This window comes from Mustela nivalis (genome assembly GCF_964662115.1).
Source record: "Mustela nivalis genome assembly, chromosome: 2".
NCBI classification, from domain to species: Eukaryota; Metazoa; Chordata; class Mammalia; order Carnivora; family Mustelidae; genus Mustela; species Mustela nivalis.
The window spans coordinates 131,836,139-131,858,691 of NC_139021.1; the positions used below are offsets into that span (position 1 = coordinate 131,836,139).

Here is a 22,553-nt window from a genome sequence, read left to right on the forward strand (position 1 = left end):
ATCCAGTGTCTTTCTTACAACATAATCTTTTATTGCAACATTTTCCTCAGTTTAGAAAACCGTGTCCCCATGGGTAGGCACTTGTAAAATGTTATAAATAGAACAAGGCCTGTCACGCACAGGCTGAGACGCCCACCCTGCCAGGCCCCAGGGCAGACAGCACGGACTGGTCTGGGCAAGAGGAGCCTGGTTGGCTTTGGTCCACAGAAAGGTAGTCCTTCCTAGGTGAAGCCTCCAGTGGGCAGCCATCCTACGGGAGAGAGGCACAGGTCTCACGTAGGCCTAGAGAACAAATGGAACTGCCCTGGGCCACAGCCCAGGCAGGAAGGACTGAGAACCCCCATAGGCTGTGTCCTCAGGACTCTGGCCAAGGACCCAGAAGCCACCATCAAAAATGAGCAGGGCCTGCATTTATGCAGATGAAATCAGCAACCACTTCCACTCTGGGGATTTAACTTCTGTCTTCCAGAAGAGACTCCCTCTAATGAAGTCCTCTCCCAGATACAGGAGTCATTTATGTACCTTAACACAGCCAGTGGCAGGCAGGACCCCCACAAGTGTCACTGGGGTTAGCCAGGAAACCAGAAGCACAGAACCCCAGAGGTTCCCACAGGGTCCCCTGCCCCAGCATCAGCAGGAATTTTGTCCCCTACAGAATCCACTGAGATAGTAGCCTAGAAGCGCACACGGGTTCACCTGCAAGTCTCACTCTGCTCCCTGAATATGAGCCCAATGGCAGCCCACCCAAGGGTACCGTTAGCTCAGCTGCTTCTCCTTAACATCTCTAGCGGCTGGCCGGCCAGGCTTCCGTCTCAACCCACTAGCTTTGTTAAGAACTCACTCTCTGTTGGGACGGGCTCAACGGGAGGGCAGTTTATCTAATTTTTTCTTCTTAAATGTAACCTAAGGTGTGTAATCAGAATTTAGAAAAGGAAATATAGAAAGTTTTGTGAAAATGAAAGGCCATAGGGACTAATAGTTTGAAATTAGGCTCCTCTTAACAACCTGGATATTGCAGAATGCACAGGCTTCCCCACCCAGGATGCGACGAGAGAGGCTTGGGGTGCAGGCTATGTCTACCCCAGCTCCCCTTCCATAGCTGGTGTCACCATGCAGGCTCCTCTTCACCCTAACAGACAGGATGCCAGCCGCCAGGAGACCCTGCTCTCTCCTGCTCTGAGAGCCCTGAGTCCCAACACATGTGCCCATGTACATACACGCAAAGAGCCTGGGGAAGAGAAAGCCAGCTATACCCCTCACCAGGACCAAGTGAACCCCTCCGCTAGCACAAAGGCAAGCAGACCTCTCCAAACCCAGAAAGAATCCTCTAGAAGGTGTCTTTTTTCCAATGGCTCACTTGCTCCCTTTCCCAGTTTTTGCTTTCTGTAAGTTGTGTCTGATCAGTACATCCCCGGCATCTCACTCCAGGAAAAGGGCATCTACCCTTTGGCATTCATCAAGGGGATAGCACTTGGCAAACAATCTGTCCCCTATCCCCCACCCCCAACCCCAGCAGTACCTTGTCTCCCGCCCTGCTCCAGCTCAAGGTGGAGACTGCCGCATGGTCTTCCAACTGGAGGAGACAAACAGGTCCCGGCTCTTGGCCAGCCGAACCATGAGTCGCCCCACGTAGAAGCCACTGATCTGGCCCACACCATCGTTTCTCCCCATGGCCAGAAGGAACGTCAGTGCCCCTGTGGAGCAGACACGGGTGGGTATACCAGACCCCCGCTCACCATCCGTGGGCCTGCAGTTCCTGGGGCCTCCCATCTGAGGACTGGGAACTGTAAGACATTTAGGAAGATGGGCGAGTCTCTGAGGTACATGCAGCTTCCTTACCTGGCTTGTAGGCCTTCAGGGGCCTCTGTTTCATGGAGTTGACAATGTTGGCCACAGCCACGCTGGCATGGAGGCCGGCGTGATAGGCCATCTTGGGCTCCTTCACATCGGCACAGTCACCAATGGCGTAGACGCGGCTGCAGCCTTCCACCTGGAGATGCTCGTTCACTCGCAGAGCGCCGTTGCTGGCCAGGTGACTCTCTGCCGGGCAAAGGGAACCCGGAAACACTGTTATGCGGCCACTAGAACACCAAGAAGAGGGCCCTCTGGTGCTAGCTAAGCCCCCCTCCAAAGGCACATCCTCGATTTAGTTCTGCCTCAAGGCCCATCTCAGAACTCTTCTTGCAAAGTCAAGGTTACTATTCCAGGAGGGAAACTGATCAGAAAGACAGCACTTGCCATTTTATACAACCTGTGTGACTGTAAGTTACCATGACCGACAATGACTCACAATGACAACGTGGCAGCTCAGCCAAGTCTTGAATTTCCCCTTGAACATGGACCAGACTTTTTAAGTAAATGCAGGACTCTAGTAAATGACAAACTTTTCTTTTTAAGGGACCTAAAAGAATTACTTTTGAAAATATGACATTAAGACAAATGGGTGTAAAATGCTGGGACCTCTGTCCATTACAGGCCCTCGATCCTACCCCCTACATGTGGCCTGGACCAGTTTCCTTCTGCTGGGACTGGCCAGTTCTTTCCCGCAGGACCCAAACAGGACCTCCCTGTCCAGGAAGGGTGCTACGAAGTAACTGGGAGCAGCCTGGGGACACGGCAATCCTGGGGCCCGAGGAAGAGTCACAGAGCCTCCAGCTCACACCCGAAGGCCGGGACTCCACCTCCCCCAGCCTCCAGTTAGCTGGGGAGTTCACTACTGAGCCTGAGGCCGCAGCATTTCCTCTACTCCCCAGAATGTCATTCCACGTTTGGATCAGGGTTTGGAGAGAACAGCACACCTGTGAATAAACAGGCAAAGGCCTGACCCAGGAATTGCCTCCCCTCCATGTTCACAGAAAATGAACGGTGGATCTTTCCTTCCCCCTGATACCTGTTCCCCACTCTCACCACGAGGGGGCGGGCTCCGACTTTGAAAGATGGTCACTTTCGCCACCTTGGCCTAAGTCACGGCCATAGTGGAGGAAGGCACCTGGAGAGGGGACCCAAGCCTGAATTTAAAGTTTGATGTCACCATTCAGAAGAGACCTGAGCTGCTGGGGTGGAGCGGAAGGGAGGCAGGGCGACACTGATGCCCGGGGGAGAGGCCTGCAGGGCCTGCCATGGCCGGACAGTAGGGCCGTGGCCCAGGCAGTGGGCCTCGGCTTCTGCTTACCGAATGCACTGTGGTAGGCTGAGCTGTTGATCTTAATACCGTTGCAGACGATCACCAAGTTGGTGGCCACCTCTGTGCCTTTGTCCGTGCGCACCTGGATGCACTCCCGATACTCATTCAGAGGCAAATCCTCCAGGTTGCTCACACGCTCACCTGTCAAGTGGGATTCGTGAGCGGGAGGCCCGCAGGGGGTGGGCACGGCATCAAGGCTGGGGTCCACCTAAGAGATCCTTCGGCTCCCGCCTTCCTGCAAGCCCCTCTCCCAGTCCACCCTACTGCCCCCAAGAAACACAAGGTGGACATCCGGCCACCCCTGAGGATCCAAAGGCAGGAAAGTTCCCAAAAGCAGTGTGGGAAAGTGAGACTGAATTTCCCAAGAAGTTCTGGGAAAAGCTGTTGGAGGAAGACCTCAAGCATGCCTCCCGGAAAGTCAGCCAACCACGCCATCCTTACCAGGCAAGGAGGCGCTCCAGGTGCACCACCGACTAAGGTGTGAACAAGAAAGTCCAGAAGAGGGACCAAGAGGTGGCTCAGCCGGTTAGGCCGCTGCCTTCGACTCAGGTCATGATCCCAGAATCCTGGGATCAAGTCCCGCATCTGGTTCCTTCCTCAGCAGGGAGCCTGCTTCTCCCTCTGCCTCTGCCTGCTACTGCCTGCTTGTGCTCTCCCACTCTCTCTCTCCCTCTCTCTCTCTCTCTCTCTCTCTCTAAAAAATAAATAAATAAATACAATATTTTTAAAAAAAGGAAGAAAAGTCCAGAAACTCACCTACACTCTATGCTGCCTCAGAGAAAAGGTGGACACACTAGTGGGCAGCCCAGCGCAAGGAGACCAGGAGCTGGGAGGGGTCTGCCCAGAGCAGAAATGTCACCCCTCCCTGCAGAACGCACAGAGGCTTGAACCCCATGAAGTGCGCCAGTCACCGTGCCAGGGTCAGGGCCCCAGTCTCTAAACAAGCTGTGTGGTGCTCTCCCTTCCTCCTGGTCTCGACAAAGCTCACACTCCTCACCACCTTCTGAATATAAACCAAAGAAAAACACACGCAAAAAAAAAAAAAAAAGGAAAAACAATTGTACCAAAGAGATACCATAATTCAGGTCAAATCCTGGAGAAGCCAGGCCGGGGCTACACCCGTGGCCCAGGAGTCCCGTGAGCACCAGGGCCTCTGCCCAGTCCACGGGCAGACACAGCCCACAGCAGGCCAGCAAGGCTCAAATGCCGGACCCTGGGACCCAAGGGGCCATGGAGCTGGGGTGGTGGGCGGGGGAGGGGATGAGCAGGAGGGGCCCTCGCACATACTCAGCAGCAGCTGAACGCCTTTCTGCAGCAGGATCTCCTTCGCTTCCTGCCGCACGCAGGGCAGGAGCTCCTTGTCAGCAAGGGCCACCTGGGCGTGGATGAGAGTGACCTGGACAGGAGACCACGGGGCGGAGAAGGAGCGGCTGAGTCTCAGGCTCGCAGGAAGAGGCTTACCAACGTCCACGCCAGCCTGTCTCCTTCCCCACCTCCACACCTGCAGAGAAGTCAACTGCCCAAAGCCGGAACCAGGGAAGGCGGCTGGGCCGGAGCCCACATCTAGTCTGAGACTCTTCCAGAAGGTGCCAGGGCTCCAATCCCCACCCCCACCCACCCCAGGGCCACAGGGAAATTATTTACAGCCTACGTGTAAGCCATGGACACCCTGGCTGTCCGGCAGGCCGGCATTTACACTACAGCCAGGCACGACGCCCACCCTTCCAGACGTGGCTACTCGCTGTGGGCCAGCCTGGGGAGGCAGGGGCAGCCTGGGACGGTGCTCGAAGCTCGGGCTTTAAAACCAGAAGCCGGAGCGCCTGGGTGGCTCAGTGGGTTAAGGCCTCTGCCTTCAGCTCAGGTCATGGTCCCAGAGTCCTGGGATCCAGCCACACATCGGGCTCTCTGCTTAGCAGGGAGCCCGCTTCCCCCCGCCCCCACTCTCTGCCTGCCTCTCTGCCTACTTAAGATCTCTGTCAAATAAATAAATAAATAATCTTTAAGAAAAATAAATAAATAAATGAAAATAAAACCGGATGGCCTGAGTGGAAGCCTCGTCTCGGATGCCTCCCGAAGAGTCCATCAAACAGGGATCCAGGCCCACCCTCGGGAAATTGTGACGATGGACTGAGAAACCGTGGGGTAAGCACGTAACTCAGTACCCACTGAGTCCTGAATAAAGGGCGGGTACTGTTAATTGTATCCTTTCCCTGACAAGTGACGACTACTTCAGCCTCGTCTTTACCCCATAAATCAAAATTAAAACCCTTTCACATCAATCACTCATAATAAGGTCCAATAATTTGTCAGAGAACAGCTATATAATTCAATTAGCCCATATGGATCTTTTCAAAGCCAACCTGCCTTTCCCTCGGGAGGAAGCAGCAGCCACGTGGCTCTGAGAAGCCGGGCTGGCGTCAGCTGATTAAGCTCTTGCCTCAAGGACCTTTTAATGACCGCTCCTCACTGGGCCCTGGGCTGAGCCTCTACATCCTGCGGGTCTTTCTCTCCAGGGTTCCAAGCAGGTCCTCCTGCCCACCCCCCCATCATTCTAAAGGGCACTCCTGCCAGGGGTGCTGGCCACTCCTTCCCCAGCACGGGCAGTGAGGGGACAGCATGGCAGAGCCCCCCGTGCAGCTACTCAGGGCAAAGGCTTTCGTCCCTTGAAGACCAGCTGCTGCTTGCCCCAGACAAAACGCCGCCCTCAGGTGTCTCTGAGCAGGCCAGCTGCCACCAAAGACAGGGAATCAAAGTCTACATTTATGTCTCAAGAGGCTGAACACAGCAGGGGACACGAGAGCTCACACTCTGCTAGGCTCACTGGCCCTGGCTAGACTGGCTCACAGGCCCTCTCCCTGAAGGAGGACATGCCCTGGCTCCCTAGGACGCACTACCAGCAGAACAGGACATCAGGGGACACCCCACTGCAGAGAGCAGGGCCCAGAGTCGTGGAGCGCTATGGCCTAGGCCCCGAGCCAGTCCCCCCTGCTCCTTTCACGCCATGCAGAGAGCCCAAAGGCAAGGCCGTGTGCCCACCTCTTTCTCGGGGAATTCGGTTTTAACCTCGGCTGCCATTTCCACTCCAGCAGAGCCGCCTCCCACCACCACCACTGACTGGGAGCGTTGGACCTGGAGGGGAAGGAAGCAGAAAACACGCCCTCAGACTCAGCCTGCCCAGGGGCTCGGCCAGGCTGGGGGCTCCCCGACCAAAGAAGAGTCCAAATTTGGGGTCCAACCGTGCTTCCTCGGAGCCAGGTCGTGCGGGTGTCTCCCCGCATGTCCTCGCATGGTTCGTGCTTGGCCCCACGAGGTAGGCAGCACCCCCACCCACCATCCAGAGGACCACGACCCAGGTCTGTCTGAGCTCACAGCCGGGACCCTAACCTCCACACCCACATCTGTTTAAGATGGGCCAAGAGAGGCTCCCCAGGCATCAAAGAAGCGTGGCGGGGAGGGCAGGACCCAGCCACAGTCACACAGTCCCACTCGCCTTGGGATCCTTCTGTGGGGATCTATCCCTTGTCATTCAGCCAGGCCAGACCCTGCCCACCCCTCAGGGAAAACCGCCTGAGGTCACGGACCCACAGCTGCTCTGTAAAATACAAAGCCTTGTGCAAACAGGACCCCAGGGGAGACATGGCAGGGATACACCAGCCACTACATGAGGTCGGGGGTACTCCTATCCGGACTTCGGTGAGGGACAAAGGTCTCTGCCAGGGAGTCTGGGATCTTCCCACTAACTCTCTATCTTCATAGCTGCACCCGGGGGCTCTTTGCTACCGCCCCATGCATCCCCACAGTGGTTCCCCTCCCCCAGGGCCCCGCCTAACCCTCAAGGCCCCACCTGGCCCCATAGGTAGCTCACCTGCTTCACCATGTCCTCATAGGCCTGGATAGCAGCCTCCCGGCTGGAAACCTTGTTAAACTTGCCTGGAAAGAGCCCGGTGCTGCCAGTGGCCAGGATAAGATGTGAGAAGGGCAGGGCCTGGGGCAGGGGGCAGGAGGGTGGGTAGAGAAAGGAGGTGAGGGCAGGCCCAGGCTTCTGCCCATGATTGGGCCCACTGAGCAAGGAGTACCGGGCGGGAGAGGCCTGGGCACACTGCGGCCGCCCTCCTCTGAAAGGAGTGAAACCATCACACTGAGCAGGCCAAGAAGAAGCACTAGAACCCGGCCAATACCGAAGGGAACAGCCATGCGTCCTGCCGGGAATAAATTCAAGGAAGACTGATTCGCACAAAGTCACCAAGGACAGAAATTGCGCCCCTAGGGCCAGGCTGGAGGTGGCCCTTCCCAACATATGGCAGTTCCCCCACGGTCTCCGTCACTGCAGGGCCACACCAGGCTCCGGGCTCTTCCCAGGGCTGGGGAATGCAGGGATGAATGAGAGCCTCCCAATCTGGAGGATGTGGTATCATGTGTCCACCTGCCCTTTGATCCTTCACAGCCAGGACGGCCCCACAGGCCAGCTAAGCCAGAACCTGGTCTGGGACACCAGCTTTCAGTGTAGACTCTGGGTTGAAACTGCCTGGGTTCATATCCTGGCCAAGTGTCTTACTAGCTGTGGGATCTTGGGTCACTTACCCTCTCCATAAAGAGAAGCTACACCACCTCCCCACGGAGTCAAGGTGGGCACAAAATGAGACCACCTAAGGCTTAAGACAGTGCCAGGCATACAGGAATGGCTCGGGGAAAGTCTGTTAGGGCCAGGCCTTCACTTATAAAGAATCTGCTACCGGCCGGCACCATGTAGGGGTCATCGAGGGCTCTCCAGCTTTGAGACCACCTGCGTCCCCTCCCAGCGGCAGCTGAGGAGCCCTGGGGACCCCCTGAAGCTAGCAGAGGTCCGGGTCGGCCCCCACTGTGCTCACCTCACCGTCCTCGAGCAGCACTGTCTGATTCTGCAGGTCTATCTCCACCACCAGCCCCTGCCGGAAGTTCTCCTTGAAGGTCACAGAGTAGGAGATGAATGTCTTTTTGGCAAACCCTGGGGAATGCGCACAGAGGAGGTCAGAGAGTGAAACTGGGCTGCCTGCGGGAAGCCAGAAGCACTCAAAACCTTTCCTGAGGGGTGTCCTTGGCCAAAGAGCTGAGCCAGTGGTATTCGGGGAACCCCCGCCTCCACCCCCCGCCGGCAACAGCCACCTGGGCCTCACCGGGTCCTCAGGGAAGCTGCAGCTCCTACTTCTACAGCCTTGATATGGTAGCTGCTTAAGGCCAGGGACCTCAACAATCTCCAGAATTTCTCTAAAGGTGGAATTTAGGCCTTGCCCTAAGTGGCAAAAACCACCCCCAAACCCACAGTGGTGACAAGACCACTCTGACGAAGAAAGCCCCAGAAGAGAGTCCATTACCACTTTCCACGGAGGCCCGGAGGGCGGCCACGTTGTGATGGAAGGAGTCCTTCATGTCCACCAGCACGAAGGGAATGTTCAGAGTCTGCAGCTGGCTGGCAGCAGCCATCCCACCAAAGCCCCCACCCACGATCACCACACGCACGGTTCCCACGTCCACGGACACCTGGGAACCCATCTCGAACCAGGCACTGCTGGGATAGGAGGAGAGACCACATCAGAGTCAGGACGCTCAAAGGCTGTGGCGGGGGAGGCACAGCAAGAAGGCCTCAAATGCCAAGACTTGATCTTTTAATTTATCCCTTATTTTTATTTTTGGTAAACTCTACATCCAACTTGGGGCTTGAACCCACAACCCCAAGGTCAGGAGTCACCTGCTCTACTGACTGAGCCAACCAGGTGCCCCATGACTTGAACTTTTTAAATTATATAACTGTCTATTAACAAAATTCCAATTTTGTAACATGTGGGTTAAATTCCAAAGGAACAGGTGTACCCTAATTCCGTCCCATTCCCCAACCACGAGTCCCCTTCTCAGCGGCATCCGCAATTACCAAGTATCCACGAATCCCTCCAGAGATGCTCTGCGCACCTACAATATTCCTTTTTGCACACATTAAACAAATCGTTGTGTATTTGTTTTGCCCTTATAAAGGCAGGACTTGCAGACTTCGTGGGGCCAGGTGGGTGAGGCCGATGAGGGCAGACGCAGAATAACAAGAGGGAACTGGCAGGCACGGTAAAGAAACGGACCACACTCCTCTAAGTGCCGCACTGCGCAGACGCTAGACTCTGCCCTGCTCACAGGCCACCACCTTGAGCCCCAAGTCGAAGGAGATCAATTAGCAGGTTATGCCCATCAACCCACAAAACAGGATGTGGTACATGGAGGTCAGGACAGGAGGATGGGGAAAAGGGGCCTGCAGTGGGCAGGTCACTCCCCTGAGCATTCCTGGGACAGCAGGTGTGCACCAAGATGGCTGGCTGAGCCGCATCCCCCAGGAGAGGAGACAGGAGGCCATGTCTGCAGTAAGAAAGAGGGTAGGGGACACACTGACCGTGGAGGCTCCGGTGAGAAGGCGTGGGGTACAGGGTCCTGCCAGAAGCCCATGACAGGGGCAGAAGCCAGATCTGCAGGCCAAGGGTGCCCCAGGCTCACACTCACACAGGGGCTGGGGCAGCCTGACCAGTTCCTGGCAAACTGAGAACCAACTTTGGTTGAACCCCTAAGGAGCGAAAATTCAAGGACCATTGCTCCTGGCACTGAATTGGACACTGAAGGACATCTGAGGCAGAGGACAACATTAGGCTGGGTCACTAGACACTGAACCACCAAGCCCAAAGGAACGGGATAGCAGTTTGCTAGGGCTCTCCTAGCCAGCCTGGGGCACTGCCCAGGGGGCTCAGCCTCCTGAGGGCCTGGGTCATCCAGGCAGAGTGTTCCAGACTCTGCCTCCAGGGAGGGCAGAGGGGCCGGCTTGGGGCTGCAGCGAAGGGCTCTGTCCCCGGCCCAGCTTAGCCCCAGAGAAGGGCAGTCGTGGTACAGGCCTCAGGGCTCGCTAGGGTGGGAGCCCAGCTGTCTGAGGGGCTGAGATACTGAGAGCATCCTGTGGGGAGGGGACAGCTCAAGGGCAACCGGCCATCAAACCTCCTCCCAGCCTGTGCCAGGCTCCACGGAGAGGCAGGGATTGCTGTCTGCTGGAGAGCAATGCTAAGGAAAGATTCAAAGTCTTCCCTGCACAGAAAGCAGCAAGAGGAGGCGGCCTGAGTGGCTCAGTCGGTGAAGTGTCTGCCTTTGGCTCAGATCATGATCCTGAGGTCCTGAGGTGGAGCCCTACACTGGGCTCCCTGCTCAGCCTGGGAGCCTGCTTCTCCCTCTTCCTCTGCCTGTTGCTCCCCATGCTTGTGAGCGTGTGCTCTCTCTCTCTGTCAAATAAATAAATAAAATCTTAAAAAGAAGAAGCAGCAGAAAGCAGCAAGAGAAGCCAACAGCTGCTGTGGGCTTCAGGGAGGGGAAGTTCAAGGCTGTGTGGGTGGGATGTGGAGGGGAGAAGGCAAGGAAATAAGAAATTGAACTTAAACATTTTTTTTAAATTGTTTTACAGATTTCATTTATTCATCTGACAGAGACAGATAACAAGTAGGCAGAGAAGCAGGCAGAGACGGGGGGAAGCAGACTCCCCACAGGCATAGAGCCCAGCGTGGGGCTTGATCCCAGGATCCCCAGATCATGACCTGAGCCAAAGGCAGAAGCTTAACCCACTGAGCCACCCAGGCGCCCCAAAATTTCTTTTTTTTTTTAAGATTTTATTTATTTATTTGACAGAGAACAAGAGAGAGGAAGAAAACAACAGAGAGAAAAGAGAGGGAGAGAGCAGAGAGGGAGAGGGATAAGCAGACCCCTTGCTGAGCAGGGAGACCACCTTGGGGCTCGATCCCAGGACTCCGGGATTATGACCCAAGGCAGACACTTAACCGACTGAGCCACCCAGGCGCCCCAGAAATTGAATTCAACCTTGAAGGTCAACCTTGAAGGACAGACAACAAACTGCCTGAAGGCTCAATGCGGAAGCATGTTCCAGGTCATCTGGGATCCTCTCAGGCAGCACTGCAGGGAAGGGGAAGGCCACTTCTCTGTTTTGCATTATCTGTATGGCCTGGGACAAAATCCCTCCCCTCTCTGGGCCATTTACCCCCTGTAATAGGAGGGGATGCCCTGAGATAGCCTTGCACACCTAAGTTTCCAGGACATGGTGACCCCCGCAAGATGGCCCCCACATGAAATCTGTAAAACAATTTACAGATCTTCCCACACTTAGAGATGCAGCTTATGGACCTCCAGGTACTGTTCTCATTGGTATTCAAATGCCCGCTGCTTCCTATCTCCCCTGGGGGAGAGAGAACCTGGGCATGGGGGAGGGGGATTTGGCACAGGAAATTAGAAGAGATTTAACTCTGTTTCTCCTTGGCCAAATTGTCCCCAATGCACTGAGGCATTGTACATTCCACCCATTTTACAGATGAGAAAACTGAGTCCTCAGCAGCGCCATGACCAAGACAAGTCTCCCGCAGGCAGTGCCATTTTCACTGCTCCAGGCCTTCAAAAAGGTCATCCAGATCTGGTCCCCTGAGTGTTCATCAGGCTGAATCTGCCAACTGGGCCAGAATGAAAATATTTCTTGGGGTGGGGACCCAAGAGAGCCCAGGGACCCAGCCAGAGGTCAGGAGAGGATCCCAGGACCTTGGCAGAGCCTGTGAATGTGGAGGGCTAAGGAAGAGCTGCATCACCAGCCCCCTCCAACACAGCCCCCTCCGTGCCAGCCTGCTCTTGGGGCCAGCAGCCTGAAAGGAGGTTGGGGAGAACCCAGAGAACTCGGTTTCCAAGTTGTCTGGACATGGGCACTAGAGACGACACACAGTGCGCTGGGGAGATGGGGTCCAGCATGGGTCAGGTCACACCAGACCACCCAGGACAGCTCAAAGGGGAGCCTTGAAAAACAGTGGGGCCAGGGGCCTTCACCACCGAAGGCAAAGCTTAGCCCACAAAGTCCAGGGACAGGAAGGGAGGGGGTAGAAGTTCAAGGAACAAAGTGGGGAGGCCAGGAGGGCAGGTGACAGGTCCCACCAGACACATGTTATGTTGCCAGGGCCATTCTCGAGCCTACGTCCAGGCTATGAGCACCCAGGGAGGAAAGCCCAAGGACCCCAGCCTAGGCCTGATGGACAGTGGGTTGGCCAAAGGACTTGAACCCCTGCTCCCTCAGCCCCCAAGGGTCATCAGCTGACTTCCCCAAAGGGCTAACCTTGGCCTAGATAACCCCTCCATGAAAGCAGACTGCTTCTCCAGACTCCCAGTGGAGCGCCTGGGGCCCGAGGGCAGAGCCAGGCCCCTGAGGGGCTGCCATAGCTAGGCCAGGGGAGGGGAAAGGCTTTTACACACTAGGCTGCCTGAGGCCTCTCCTGGAATCTGTCCCTCTCCCCTACTGGCCTCTGGCACCCCCACTTGGAAGATGGGGGCTGGAAGCTCTCCAGCCCATTCCGTCCTTCCTCCTCAGCAGCCTCCCCTGCCCAAGGCTCTAGGACACACCAACGTTCCATTGGCTCTTCCAGTGCCAAGTCATGCCTGGCCCTGAGGACAGTTAGACTCTGAGAGGCCACAGCTACTCTGCGGACACCGAATCCGTGGGCTTAAGCCACAGACCTGCGTTCCAGCTACACACCCTAAAGGCGGTCAAAAAGCACGTGGACTATGGATAACGTTGAGTCCTACGCTCCAAGCTAACAGTAGCGCCATTCGAATAGCCTCGATCAGTGGGGGATGCCACTCGAGGGAGCCAATCGAACCTCCATACGTGGCAGACGACTCTATTATACACCCCCACGACGGAATATCCTGGAGCTGTCCGTTTTCAGAACGGGTGATTTTTTTACATGAAAATTTTGTCCATGACAACACCACACCCATAGAACGTTCGAGGCCAACCGTGAACCCCGATGTAAACTACAGTCTTCGGGTGACTCCATCCTCGGAGGTTCATCAATGGTAACAACTGTGCCACCCTGATGAGTGAGGCTGCCCGCGGGAGAAGCTGGGGCTGTGCGGGGCCAGGGGGCACCCGGGAAATCGCGGGGCCCTCCCCTCTGCTTTGCTGTGAACCTAAAACCACTCTAAAAGCATCAAGTCTCAGCAGGGGGAAAAGGTGTCTACAAAAAAGTCTAGTAACAGCATGTAAGCCTCATCCCACTAGGGGCACCTGGGTGACTCAGTCGGTTAAGCGTCTGCCTTCTCCTCAGGTCATGATCCCGGATTCCCAGGATCAAGCCCCACATCGAACTCCTGCTTAGTGGGGAATTGGCTTTTCCCTCTCCCTCTGCTTCTCCCACTGTTCATGCTCTCTCCCTCAAATAAAGAAAATCCCCCCCCCCAAAAAAAAAGCCTAACCCGCTGTGCACAGAAACGTGATAACTGCATCGGCTAGCATTCATTGTGTTTTCATCTGTGCCTCTGTACCCAGCAGCTGTGGATTTCTGTTCCTATCTTAGAAACCAGTTTAATAATTTGTCCAAGTTCAACCCTCAACACTCTGACTAGAACTGAGTTCCAAACCAAAATGCTAATAGAGGTCACTAGGTGATATTTTTACTTTCCTCTTTGAGCCTTTTTCTTTTTCTTTTCTTTCTTTTTTTTTTTTTTTTTTGTATTGCTTGAAAATTTTTAACTGAATATGTCATTTTGGTAAAAATAATAAAGGTTTAAAAACAGGGCAGGCCTCCTACCATCTATTTTTATAAATTGAGACACTCCTATATTCCACTAGTTTAAAGTACACAGTCCAGCAGTTTTTAGTACATTCATGAAGTTGTGCAACCATCACCACAATCTAATCCCAGAACATGTTCCTCACTCCCCCAAAAAACCTCTTATCCATTAGCAGTAACTCCCCATGCCCTTCTCCCTCCAGCCGCCGGCAAGCACTCATCTTTCTGTCTCTATAGATTCACCTGCTCCCCACCTTTTGTGTCTGGCTTCCTCCCCTTAGCATAACGTTTCCAAGAGTCATCCGAACTACAGCATATTATGAGGATTCTTTCCTTCTTGTGGCTAACATTCCATCATATGGAGATACCACGTTTTGTTTCGTTTCGCTTTTTAAGATTTATTTATTTATTTGGCAGAGAGAGACACACAGCGAGAGAGGAAACACAAGCAGGGGGAGTGGGAGAGGGAGAAGCAGGCTTCCTGTTGAGCAGGGACCCTGATGCGGGGCTTGATCCCAGGACCCTGGGACAGTGACCTGAGCTGAAAACAGACACTTAAGGACTGAGCCACGCAGGAGCCCCCGCATTTTGTTTCTCCATCGGTCAGCTGAGGGACATGGGGTTGTCCCCACCTTTTGTCTGCTATGAATAGTGCTGCTGTCAACATTTGTGTCCAAGTTTTTGTGCGGACATTCGTTTCCAGTTCTCTTGAGTATATACACCCAGGTGTGGGATTGCTTGGTTGTTTGGTAGAGTTTGATAACTCTAGATTTAACTCTTCCAGGAATTGCCAGACCCACCATCAGGTTTTGAACCAAACATCAAGCCGAGGGGGAGAGTGACCCCGGAGAATCAACTACATCAGTCTAGACTCGGGAATGTTAGCATAAAGTCCCATCCAAGAAGACAAAAAACCCTAACTGTCCACAACTCCTACGGAATTTTACCTTTGCCAACCCCTCCAATACACACACACACACAATCTGGTTTACGCTTGTATTTTCTCGGTAAATCCTCTTTTCTCTGCCAAGAACACCAACCTGACTCCAGGAGGATTCTTCTCCAGTCATGCAAACAAGAGCCTACTAGGAACCTACTGAGAAGCTAGGAAGTTACATTTATGCCAAAGCTGCTCAGAGGTCCTGCCTCAGAAGACACGAGAACCATGCAGGCTCTAACCAAAGCGAGGACATGACCCCAGCATTGCTTCGCAGAGATTACAAATAAAACACACAGTTTTCTGAGTCATCCCCATTACCCCAAGGGTAGATTTCAGCCATGCTTCCAAGTGGCCATCTGGAATGAGGGGGCCGCTGGAGTGTGGCTCACCCTGAGTGTCCCCTCTCAGGCGGCCACCCTCACAGTCAAGGAAGAAGGGGGCAGGCTGAGAGTTGGCATTTTATGGCCAGCCCCCCAGAGGATGCACACTGAATATAACCCAAAAGAGAGGGACTTCTGAAAGAAGGTAAAGTCTGAAGGGGGAGCTGTCCTGTCAGGCCCCAGGAGAGGGCAGCTCTGGGCAGACAGGCTCATTCAGGTGGCACATACATATTCATAGGGAAAACCAAGGCCAGGAAACTTGGACATCCTCCTGGGGGCAAGTCACTTGGTGGTTCCCTCAACACCCAGACCCACAGTCTGCTCCCCGCATGTGTCTAAACCCAGGCTTCCTCATTTCAGGGCTGAAGACCTGGCTGGAGCCCAGCTCCACCCAGTAACCCCTCCGTAGCTCTGAACGAGACCAGGTCCAGGTCTCCTCCCCGAAGCCCTCCAGATGTTGGCTTCAGCCCAGCGCTCCTTGGAGGCTCCTCTGTAGGCAAAGGGTGAGGACAAGGGGGTCTGAGAGCTTGGGGTGCTAGTGTAGTCACGCACACTTACACACACTGACCTGAGCAGGCCTCCCTGATATTTTACATATTTACCTGTTTCACCTGCTGGCCTTTAAACACAAGGTACAGCTAGCTGCCACACCTCAAAGGCCCATCCCAACCTGACCCTCTGCCCTGCCCCGGTCCCTCTGCGGGATCCTCAGCTCCCCAGGGCCTCTCCAGAGCGTCCCCACCCTGACAGAAGGGCTCTCCCTGGAGGGGAAAGGCGGGTGTGTTTACTGGGTGGGATGGGGAAGAAAGCGCCCCACATCACCCACTAGTAGCAGCTCCGGGTGAATTTCAGGCTTCCTGGCCTTCCCAGCCCCACCAGAGTTAGTTCAGGACCAATGGCCTTTGTCCCCGCAGAACCTGGGCTGCACGGGGAAAGAAGCGGACCTCCTAGCGCACGCCAGAGTCGGTCGGCACTCGGGTAAGCCCAGGTATTGCCCCCCTAGAGTCGGAGGATTTCCTCCTGCCTGATAACACTGCTTTCCACCCAGGGGTGACTCGACCCGGGGAGCGTGAGGGAGGGGCCGCCCGCCTTCCCCGGGAAGACTTTGCGGAAGTTTCGAGGGGCGTTTGTTCGAGGGGCGGATGTTTCTAGGGGTCGAGTTTGCCCTACCCTCCCCGGGACTAAACCTCCCAATTTTCGTGTGCTGGGGGAACTGGAGTGAGGCGGGCTTGGGCCCGGTTACCCCGCACGATCGCCCTCCCCACCAGGGCCCCAAAGCCGCGCGGCACCGACCTCCAACGCCGTCCGCTGCGTCTTCCAGGCCCCGCGAGCCCCCTCGAGGCGTGTGTGGGGCCGAGCGGGCTCGGGCACTCGGGGCCCCAAGAGCCCGCCCCGTGCACCACCCCGCCGGGCCGCGCCCGCCCCCGCCCCGGCCGCTCCGGAGTAGCGCAGCGCCCCCGGCTGCTCCCGCCGGGCGTGGGCGTGGCTTGGCACGCGCCTGCCTTCACCCCGGGACCGCCCCCGGGACCGCCCCCAGAGTGCGCGGGGGACGCTACCGCCTCCCAGCCACCTCGGCTGATCACCAGCCTCCGGCTGCACCATCATAAATCCCAATCCCGGAGACCGCGCACGGGGTACCCTGTAAACCCGCACCCGCTGTAAACCCGGGGCGGCGGGGCGGGGGGCGACAGAACGGAGAACCAAACAGGCATGGTGTCCACCTTCCGCTGAGCTGACAGTCCGGGGTAAACACACAAAACCTGTATCGCTAACCGCAGTACCAAAGACGGGCAAAGGAAGTGTCCCAAGGCCTCTCTCCAAGGATGAGCGTGCAAAGACCCAGAGGCCGGACAGAGAGCTGAGAGGGGGCTGCTGCAGAGGCCTCCACGGGACAGAGTGGCGCCGCGTGGACAGGGTGCGCAGCACCGCCCTCCCCCCCACCCAGGCCCCGGTGGAGATTGGCTGTGTCATCCCCAGGGCGGTGGGATGTCACTGTGAGGCTTTAGGCAGAAGAGAGACAGATCTGACTTATGTCTGTAGGGAAACAATAGGGGAGTGGCAGGGATGCCTGAAATTGGGGAACTAGTTAGGAGGGCAGTCCTGGAGACCAAGGAGCTTGACTGAGATCCGGAGAGAAACAGACCAGCCCAAGTTCTAACCTGGAGACAGGATATAGCCAGTTTGGTGATGGATGAGCCATCATCCTCTATTTAATACAAATATTAGCACCTACCCTAAGAGTTGTGGAACAGATCCAACGAGTTCATCTGTGTGAAGTGTTTAGCTGGGTGCCTGGCTCACAGCAGCAACACACACACAGCAGCCATTTCTTATAGGTGTTTTATACAGGCAGACAGTCTGCCCAAGGCTACACAGTATGTTGGCAATGTCTGGGCTCCCAGGCCAGTGCTCTTTCTGATACTGCCCTCCATCTTCCTGGTATTCAGGAATATTTACATTAGCAGTCTGAACTGTTCTGTGCCTTTTCCAAAAGCTCTGGGCAAGGACCTTGTATCCCCTGGTATACCCCTGGAATGAGGAGGGTTCTGATCTATGCGACCTAGAAGACGTTGGTGCCTAGAACCATCCCAAGCTTGAGGCAAGCTGGTGTCCTCCCGTGAGTGCCCTACACACATCATTAGCCCATACAGCCCAGGCTGTGTGCTGCCCCTTCCGCTTCTTTGGACTCCTTGCCTCTCTCCTATCCTGGCTGGCACCCTGCCCCCTGAATTTGGGCTGAAGAAGGAGATTCAATCAGAGGTTTGGGAGTCTCTACCTCCTTCTCTCAGCCCCTGGGGCCACAGAAAAGCAACCACACAGAGGGCTCATTGCCCTGCCCGTTCTAATGCTGGCCTTTGAGGACCCACCCAAGAGCTACAGCATGGATGCCCCAAGGCTTGCACTTGTCCTAGGCTTTGCAAACTTCCAAATAGCTTTTAATCTCCTTTTTTGCCTCCTGACACCCCTAGAGAAAAGTAGAGCTGAGGTTTAAACTCTGATGCTAAGGAGGGCAATAAGCACATTTGACCTGCTTTGGGGGGACAGAGACCTTGCTTTGCTGGACTGTGGATCCCCGGCATCTGGCATCGCCAGACGTTCAAAAAAATGAATGATTTTTTTTTTTAGATTAAGGCATAAGTCACATACCATAAAATTCCCCCTTTTAAGTTTACAATTCAGGGGTGTTACACTGTGCAACCATTCACCACTGTCTAACTCCAGGGCATTTCATCATTCCCAAAATAAAAAAAAATCCCCATATGCAATTCCCCAGGCCACTTACCCCACACCACTCCTCTCTTCCCACCCAACAGGGCCCAGAGCCATGAAACTGAAAATCAGGGCTCCCTGCCCAACAGAAGACTTTTGTCTTTGAATTTGCAAGGGTCAGAGCTAGTTAGGAAGATATGGTTTGAATGTCGAAACCCTGGCAGTCTTATGGAACTTTAATGATTTGTAGGAACCGCGGACAGATTGTTTAACATCACGTAACCTAAGAGAAGGAAGTGTTGCTGGCTCTCAGCCACGATGAACCCCTATTTCCTGACAGATAACAGGTGGCTTTAATGCCAGGTCCCATGGCTGGGAGGAGCTCCAAGGTCATTGGGTCAATTCGGGGAGCACGTGAAAGAGAGGCAGGACCCCCCACTTGAGGAAGAGGCAACCCTTAACTCTGGCGAGCCTGGTAAGTACTTTCCTTTTGCTCCTGTATTTTCAGTGAAATGTATAAGCCTCAAAGGACAGGGGGAATCTCCCTATTTCCTCTTCTCTCCCCCAGAATGTGCTTTGGTTATAATGCTTCCAGCTAGGGAAAGACTGTATTCCCAAGGATAGAATTCTACTGCTGGGCCATCTAGACCCCCGAACTGAATGGCTCATATTCAACAGAAGGGCATTTCTTGCTGGGTGTCAGTACCAGGCCAGTGGACAGGTTCATGAAGCTGCCCCTTGCTTCAGGCACAGTCATCCTGGAACCAGCCAGCCAGAGGCCATCTTTAACAAGTGGCTTCTGACCTCTTTTAGGAGTCGTCTCCATTCCCATCAAGGGGAGGGGGTGAGAGCGAAGAGGTTGTTACAGGCAGGCCTGGAAGTGGTATGCTTCCCTTCTGCTCTCATTCTGTGAGCTGGAACTCATGGACACACTCACTGTGAGAGGGGTCAGGAAACGCAGTCTAGCACATACCCAGGAGTATGGGGGATGCTGGTAAGCTAGGTCTTGGCCTCCCTGGTTTTCTTCCTGCACCTCTGCCTGTCTCTTCTTGGCCCCCTGGCAGGCTCGGGCTCTGCCTCTGTCCGGTCAACACTGGCAGCCCCAGGCCCTTCACTGAGCCCACACCCAGCCTCGTTTGCAACGCAGACAGCGCAGACAGCGGTGCAGGGCTTCTCTTGCCCCGCCACCGCCCTGCCCCCTAGCCCAGGAACCCAGCCATAGCAAGACCCGAGAAGACAATGGGTCCAATCAGACATCTGGTCTCTTGGGCATTTATGGAGGGAATTTTGAAAACAGGGTGAGTGATAAGGAGAGCTAGAGATCAAAGGGCCTGGAGAGAAGGGCCAGAAAGGTCTGGATGGCCAAATGCAAACTGTGCTTACAACAAAGGACAGACCCCACGTGCGGAGGAGGCTGGAAGAGGGGGAACAAAGCAGAGAGGACGCTGGGTCCTCATGTATCCTAGCGGCCCCTAGGAGCCTCCAGGTTGAGGAGTTTTCTGGCACCTATCCACAAGGTCCTGAAGACTAAACCTATTTTTATTCAGGTAGAAGTGAGTCTTTGTTCCTAAGGCAACACAAAAATGAGACCCAGTTTGGCAGGGTCAGCCAGCTCAGCCAGAGATCCTTCTATGGTGTGGGGGTCCTGCCGGGGAGCTTCTGCCCAGCCAGGGACATTTCCCACCCTGTCCCTTGCTTCTGGGTGGGACCAAGTTCTCACCGAAGGACAGTGAACAGTAATGAGACACATCACTTCTGGTCTGAAGCAGTTAAGAAGCAAAGGTGGCTTCCTTCCCTCTTCCTAATTGATGTGGGAAACAAAGGCAGAAGAAAAAATATTAAATTTCCTTCCTATCTACAGCCATGGAAGGCGGTACTCCAAAAACAATGGGAAGATGCCAAAAGAAGGAACAGAGAAGCTAGTTTGAAGGAGCTCCCAACAGCCAATAGGCAGAGTGACATTCCTCTAGGGACTCAACTGCTTCGATCTTAAAACTTTGCTGAGGGCAAAAGACAATCTTATCCCGAACCCCCACCCCACCACCGATCCTGTAAGTCTACTTTAACATATAAAGTTTCCTTTAGAAATTTCCTTTATCTCTAAACCACCAAGATATGTGTTGGCAATCACTCCCTCCCCTCACCCAGGGAACTGGCCCACTGATACACATCTGAAGGGTTTCATGACTCAGGTTTTATTAAATGGTAATAAATGACTTTTTCCCAACAATAGCTAGCCCCCTCAAGGTCCTGGAAACCTTGCTTCCAAATTCCTTAGAGACTCACGCTATCACTAACCCCCTTCCAACTTGAAAGTCTATAACGGGCCACTTCTCATGACCCCGGTGCAGCTTTTTCTGCCCATAGGTCCTGTCCCCGTGCTGTAATAAAACCACCTTTTTGTACCAAAGAGATCTCAAGAATTCTTTCTTAGCTGTTGGCTTTGATCCCTAATGTCTTTCCTACATCACCAGTGAAGTAGGAAAAAAAAAAAATCAGTGGGTAGATTTGTGGGGAGCGGTAACGGTGGTCCATATGAGAAGAGCATCAGAGCATGGGCAGAGGCAGCCCAAGGGGGTCAGAAGATCGACCACATGTAGGGGATAGAGCAAGCAAGTACCTGTATTGCTCACCGACAGGAGGGAGAACACATAGGAATACGGGAGAGCAAGAAGGAACCTTGTGGCATTTAATACAAATCGGTACTCTTGGTGGTAACTCAAGGCTTACCATATACAGAGACTGAAACATACAGACGGAGAGTCTACCCCAGAAGCAGCAACACCTCAGAACCATAAGCACACCTTGTACCTAGATCTTGGCTTCTAAACACCATTTTCCGGTAGTCAGAACCCTGGAGAAATGTCTGGCTCCGGGGAAAGTACAAGGCAAGCCCAGCACATTTTTGTTTGGAAGGCAGTGCTCAAAGAAGGATGGGAAGATGCCAAAAGAAGGAACAGAGAAGCTAGTTTGAAGGAGCTCCCACCAGCCAACAGACAATTTCGGCCTCAAAGCACATAGACAAAAGCAACAATTTCAGCATCAAAATAAATAATGACAATAACAGATTATAATCCATAGAAGAAAATATGAATCCATGAGTCTAAACAGGTACAATTAAACAAATGGAAGGGAAAGCTCTTACAACAGAACGCCCACGAATAAATGTTGGAGGAATAGTGAAAATAAAGAATGGCCATTTTGCAATGATTAAGGTTATCCAGCCAACAGTCATAAATGGGTGATAAACATCGTGGGTGAAAGTGGGGTAAAGAACAGTGGATTTATATCACTTACAGAGATTCCACACAAAATAACTATTAATTACAAAGAGGGGAAAAAAACCTTTAGGTCCGAGAACCTCGCAGGCGCTGTCTTACTCAAACGACCAACATTATCATCTGTAATAGCACAAATATATGTCACGTACCCCCCCAGTAGGTCACAATAAGACGACATCACTAATTTGATCGCCTCACCAAAGAGGCATATCCTGAATCTGATCAGGAGGAAGCTTGGACAGACTCAGGCTCTGGCACATTCTCTGTTTCCTTTAGGAAGATCAAGGGCATCAGACTTAGGAAAGAGTGAGGAAGTGCTCCAGGCAAAGGGGGGAATCAAAGCCATGGTGAGTGGGTGTAATTCATTATCCCAAATCAAACCTTTTTATTACAAAGAACATCACAGGGGCATTTGGCAAAAGTGGAATGGGGTGCCTAGGTGAAGGGCGTCTGTGAATTCTTGCAACCTTTCTGCATGTTAAATTGTTTCAAAATAAAATTATTATTTTTAAAAAAGCAGCAGGAATTGGGGCACCTGGGTGGCTCAGTTGGTGAAGCATCTGCCTTGGGCTTGGGTCATGATCTCAGGGTCTTGGGATTGTGTCCTGCATCAGGCTCCCTGCTCAGAGGAGTCTGCTTCTCCCTCTCCCTCTGCTCCTCCTCAGGGCTCATACTCTTTCTTGCTCAAATAAATAAATAAAATCTTTTTTTTTAAAGATTTTATTTATTTGACAGACAGAAATCACAAGTAGGCAGAGAGGCAGGCAGAGAGAGAGGAGGAAGCAGGCCCCCTACTGAGAGCCCGATGTGGGGCTCAATCCCAGGACCCTGGGATCATGACCCAAGCCGAAGGTAGAGGCTTTAACCCACTGAGCCACCCAGGGACCCCAAAATCTTAAAAAAAAAAAAAAAAAAAAAAAAGTAGAAGAAAAAGCAGGACTAGATCTG

At 53.8% G+C, this 22,553-nt stretch overlaps 1 protein-coding gene and 1 long non-coding RNA gene across 8 annotated transcripts; one reads left to right on the plus strand and one right to left on the minus strand.

Moving 5' to 3' along the window:
• Positions 1-10: 10 nt before the first annotated feature.
• On the minus strand, positions 11-16,539 carry AIFM2 (AIF family member 2). Of its 6 annotated transcripts, none has more exons than XM_082715501.1 (10): positions 16,408-16,539; positions 8,536-8,729; positions 8,053-8,168; positions 7,050-7,169; positions 6,221-6,313; positions 4,472-4,580; positions 3,173-3,325; positions 1,840-2,040; positions 1,520-1,694; positions 11-250 (listed from the first exon to the last, which is right to left on the minus strand). In XM_082715501.1, exons 2-9 carry the CDS (start codon positions 8,711-8,713, stop codon positions 1,543-1,545), a joined length of 1,122 nt encoding a protein of 373 aa, XP_082571627.1. In that variant the 5' UTR covers positions 8,714-8,729; positions 16,408-16,539; the 3' UTR covers positions 11-250; positions 1,520-1,542. The 6 variants fall into 6 exon arrangements, with proteins under 6 accessions (XP_082571627.1, XP_082571628.1, XP_082571632.1 ...); XM_082715502.1 differs by having other exon boundaries at positions 8,536-8,726; positions 16,408-16,538; XM_082715506.1 differs by having other exon boundaries at positions 11-282; positions 8,536-8,726; positions 16,408-16,534.
• LOC309855409 lies at positions 11,262-20,279 on the plus strand. Of its 2 annotated transcripts, none has more exons than XR_014306784.1 (3): positions 11,262-16,102; positions 18,665-18,799; positions 20,186-20,277. It is a non-coding gene; the product is annotated as an uncharacterized lncRNA (long non-coding RNA). The 2 variants fall into 2 exon arrangements; XR_014306785.1 differs by having other exon boundaries at positions 11,264-16,092; positions 20,186-20,279.
• The last annotated feature ends 2,274 nt before the right edge of the window (positions 20,280-22,553 follow it).